Source organism: Malus sylvestris, chromosome 10 (assembly GCF_916048215.2).
Source record: "Malus sylvestris chromosome 10, drMalSylv7.2, whole genome shotgun sequence".
NCBI classification, from domain to species: Eukaryota; Viridiplantae; Streptophyta; class Magnoliopsida; order Rosales; family Rosaceae; genus Malus; species Malus sylvestris.
The window spans coordinates 289,008-293,539 of NC_062269.1; the positions used below are offsets into that span (position 1 = coordinate 289,008).

Here is a 4,532-nt window from a genome sequence, read left to right on the forward strand (position 1 = left end):
CCTATACCAAAATATTAAGCAGTATCGTACGAGAAACACATGAATACGATTGTCTGATCAAATATTTTTCAAGGTTGCTTTGCATGCCCGCTAGATAGATACCATTAAAAAATTAAATGTACTCTCGCCTGACAATCAATATATTTGAGTTCAGTTTGTAAAACATAAATCAATCACAATCAAGACATATCGTTTTAGTTTGCAAATGCAAGATTAAATAATTATCGATTGTGGATGCAAATTTATTCCTCCTTGATCTTGGACAAAATTGCACCTACAAAACAATTAACACCTTTGGTCAAGGCCAAGAGCCTCACGCGCCCACGATGAAGGGGGGGGCTTTGGCCGAAGAACCTCCGATGCCAAAGTTAGAATTTAGAGAGAAATAGTGTTTAGAGAATTTTGGGATTTTTGCAAGAGTGTTCCAATGAGTGTTGGGTGAAAATGGGAGCCTATTTATAGGGCTATGCCGGTCCACTTTGGAGAGAAAGTGGCCGGCCAATTGATGGGTTTTTGGTTGAATTTTTGGTTTAATTAGCCAATTTATTGGCTAATTAAACATGAAAGAAATAAATGGGAGGTTATAGAATTAATTGACTAACTTAATTTGGGTAATAAAGTGGGAAAAGACAAAAAAGGTAAAGAGCAAAGGGGATGGCCGGCCTTTGACTAGCTTTGGGGTTAAATTGGATGTATTTTGTGGTTAATTGGATGATTTATTGATATTTAATGGATTAATCCATTAATTAACCAATTAACATAATTTTGGAGTGAATATTTTGGAGGTTACCTTGCAAAAGGGGATTTGATGAGATGAATCTTGAATTGTTACCTTTTTTGGAGCATTTTTTCTGTTGCTCGCATGTAGGAATCCCAGTGTGTCTCAATGGTAGTTTGGTCATTTTTTACTAAAAATCCACGTGTCGCCTTGTGATTATTTTTGGCTCCACAAATGCCTCCACACCTGCTGGGCTGCTCGTAGGAAAGGGTAGTAGGTGTAGAGATCTTCTTGCTCTAGGAAGCTTAGGACTGCTTCTTGTTTTGATGTAGATTCCCTTTTTAATATGAAATTAGATCCTTCTAGGAAAGGGAAATAAATTTCTCTCAAAGCCTATTTAAGTCCACCTTAAGTGGGTTATTAAATCAACTTTGGAGAGTGATTTATTCTACCCTACAAGAGAGAGAAAGCTTAGAGGATATTTGTTCCCCCTCCCCTAGCAATCTTCTACATTTGCACATGCAAATGACCATCTTTTGTTGCTTTTTTGTTCCTCTCTGCGCCGGACCGATGTAAGGAAAACTTAATTCTCCTTGTCTTCTTCTTGGGAAGTGCAGCCGTCGGGATGGTGCGACACATCAGCTGGCAGGGGCCATGAGTCGGCTTGTCATGGGCCAAGAAGGTGGTGTGGCAGGGGCTATTGCTTATGCTGCTCGACTTGATTGAAGCCAAGGATTGGCTCGGCATGGGCCGAGGAAGTGGCGTGGCGTGGCATGGGCAAAGGGTTTGGGCTGCCACGTCTGGGCTGCTTGTAAAAAATTAGGAAACTGCTTGAGTTTGATTTCTCAGCTGCCGTAGATGGAGCAGTCAAGGATAGAGCTGCCAAGATCGAAGCTGCTGTAGATGAAGTGTCGGATGAGCGAACTGTTAAGTGCAAAAGTGGCTGTTTCCGCTGGACCATTTGCTACCTAGTTGATCTTCAAGCATTCGATCTTTTAAGCTATGTGGCCTTCTCGCACTGGAGAGCTTACCCAGATGGGTGTCGGGGAATTAGTTTACCCTCTCGCACTGAAGAGCAATTAGTTTACCCTCTCGCGCTGGAGAGCAATTAGTTTACCCTCTCACACTGGAGAGCAAACCCAAATGGGTGTCGGGAAATTGGTTTACCCTATCGCATTGGAGAGCAATTAGTTTATCCTCTCGCAATGAAGAGTAGACCCATATGGGTGTTAGGGAATTAGTTTACCTTCTCGCACTGGAGAGCAATTAGTTTATCCTCTCGCATTGGATAGTAGACCCTTTTGGGTGTCGGGGAATTAGTTTACCCTCTCGCACTGGAGAGCAGATCCTTTTGGGTTTTTAGCAGTTGTTGTGGACAGCAGTTGAGCCATGCTTGTGAATAACTTCTTGAATCTTCATTGAGAATAAAGAAATAAATCTACTGTTCTGGAAGGCAGAAACTGCATAACAAACTAGATAATCTTCGGCTTGTGAAGCCTTGTACGTCGACCTGCTTGAGACTTCAAACTTATTTGGAAAAACCCCAAACGAGGTTTAGGGGTGATGAAGACTTCCCCTGCTTGTGTAGGTCGTTTCGTTGACTTGTTAAGATACTCGTCACATCGGCCCTCATTTGTCAACTTCTCAAGATACTGCTTCCACTTCAGGCAGCCGTTGGTAGTGTGGCCTGGTCCTTGATGAAATGCGCAATACTTTGTATGATATAGCCTGGTAAGATCGCCTTTCATGGGTGGCGGCAGTTCGAACCAAGGTTTGTTCTTGAGCTTGCGGAGAATTTGGCCAATTGGAATTGTGAATTTGGTGAATGTTTCAGGCGCTGAGTCTTCTCTGGTTGGGGAACGTTCCATGTGCTTCTTTTCTGACTCGTTTTTGTTAGACTGCTTGGCCTCGTCCCATAGTGCATGCTTTTCTGCCAAAGTATACGAAGCTACTAGGGTCAGTTCTTCTTCCATGATCAGTTTTCTGAATAAAGGATGTTCGGTGGGAAGTCCATTTCTGAATGCTGCCATTGCTATGTCTTCGTTGCAACCAACAATCTTGGCCTTCTCCTCTTTGAATCTCTTGACATAGTCACAAATTGTCTCCCAATGGTCTTTTACGATGTTGAAGAGATGGTCGGATGTCCTTTTGATTGAGCGGTTAGACAAATACTCCTTAGTGAAAACAAAGGAATGTTCGTTAAAACTCCGGATCGACTGCGGCAGCAGAGTGTGAAACTAGTCTTGCGCCTCGCCTTATAGAGTTGTGGTAAAATTTGTGCACATAAGTGCATCGTTGTTCCTGTAGAGGATCATGGTACTGCGGTAGTGCTTGAGATGTCGATTTGGATCTTCGTCTCCCTTGTACAGAATGAAGTGAGGCATAGTGAACCCGCGAGGTGGATCTATCCGCTCGATCACATTCATGAATGGTGACATGCTTATGTTGGTCATGTCTCGTCGAAGCGCATCGTCACCAGCCTCGTTACGTTGGAAATTATGCAATCGTTTGGTTATGAGTCTCTCAACTTCTTCTTGAATTTGCCTCTGTTGGGGCAGTGGAACTTTTGGTTGCCTCCAATCGTGACCTATGGGTCTAGGCTGCTCTTATTTATGCTCGACTCGTCCATGTCGCAGTTGCGGTGCATGTGGCATGTATCTGGCAGGTGAACAGGCCGTTCGCAGACTGCCGGTTGAACTTGAGTCGGATTGAGTGACTGCTTCTCTCCGTTTGTCGTGCTGCCTACTCCGATGTGAAGTGGAGAATGCTCATTGCGAGCCTAGTTGTGAATGAACATTTTGCCTGAATTGTCCATGTTGATAATCGGAGTGTGACTTTAACTGTGAACGTATGCTTGTCCGTGGGCTTGATTGGGAATGCACGCTCATCCGCGCACTAAGACGAGAGTATACGCTATCCCAAAGACCTAGGTGGGAACGTAAACTGCCAGAAAGCTTGGAACGTGGTTGGTTAAGGGGCTGTTTGCCGGGACGTTGGTGGAGAGGTTCGTCTGCCCTTGTCCTACTTCGGGACACCTCGTCCGGGGCACGTTGGATCTCGGTGCGTTGCAAGAGTTGATTCACCAAGGTCATCTGTTGTGTAAGGTCACTCGTCAACTCTATGACTTGTTGAGACAAATGTTGTTTGCCATTTGGATTGGAAGAGCTTGGAAATAATGTACCTCCTTGAGCATTGGAAATGTGGTAGACTCCAGGTGCAAGATGTGAATTGGGAAATGTCAAATCCGCGGAGAAATACGGTGAAAATGCCCCCAGCTCGATGGTTGCTCCGGATAGTTGAGATATTCTTGGGCCAACTTGAGATGCTTGGGAAACCATGGCAGGCAGGGCTAAGGGAGCAGGCTGCTCAGCGTGTGATGCTCACGAATGCGAGGCTTGAGCTCGGCTTGGCAACGCATAGGGCTCGCGTTGGGCATGAAGTGACATGGCTCGGGCCGTGGTGGTGGAGTCATGGACCTCGCCGTGGGTGATTGCCGTGATGGCCACCGCGGTGGTTACCATGGTGGAGCCTTGTGGTGGTGGTGCCGCTCCCCCTAAGATCACATTTAGTCTTGAGGATCGCCGCGGTCTCATTTCTTGAATATTGGAATTTTCACTTGTGGAATTTTTTAAATTTCTAGCCATTGTATTTCTCTTTTTCATTTTATCAAAGAATCTTTGCAAATAAAAAAAAATTCTAATAATAAGAACGTAAGAAAAATACAAGTGGACTAGACAATAGAGAAAAACCTTTTTATGCGAGAGTCTTCTACGAGTGTGAATTTCAACTCTCAATGAAAGCACCAATTTGTGGA

The 4,532-nt window shown here is 44.5% G+C and overlaps 1 protein-coding gene across 1 annotated transcript; it reads right to left on the reverse strand.

Annotated features, from left to right (window-relative positions):
• Nucleotides 1-2,190: 2,190 nt before the first annotated feature.
• Nucleotides 2,191-3,171, reverse strand: LOC126586595 (uncharacterized). The gene is made up of 2 exons (XM_050251501.1): nucleotides 3,002-3,171; nucleotides 2,191-2,863 (listed from the first exon to the last, which is right to left on the reverse strand). Exons 1-2 carry the CDS (start codon nucleotides 3,169-3,171, stop codon nucleotides 2,191-2,193), a joined length of 843 nt encoding a protein of 280 aa, XP_050107458.1.
• Nucleotides 3,172-4,532: the final 1,361 nt, after the last annotated feature.

Bases quoted from the DNA above. Each gene is read 5' to 3' on its own strand.
- LOC126586595 (XM_050251501.1), bottom strand. From the start codon at position 3,171: ATGACCAACATAAGCATGTCACCATTCATGAATGTGATCGAGCGGATA. The intron at 2,864-3,001 runs GTGCACAAATTT...CTCAATCAAAAG, and splicing joins AGGAACAACGATGCACTTAT to GACATCCGACCATCTCTTCA.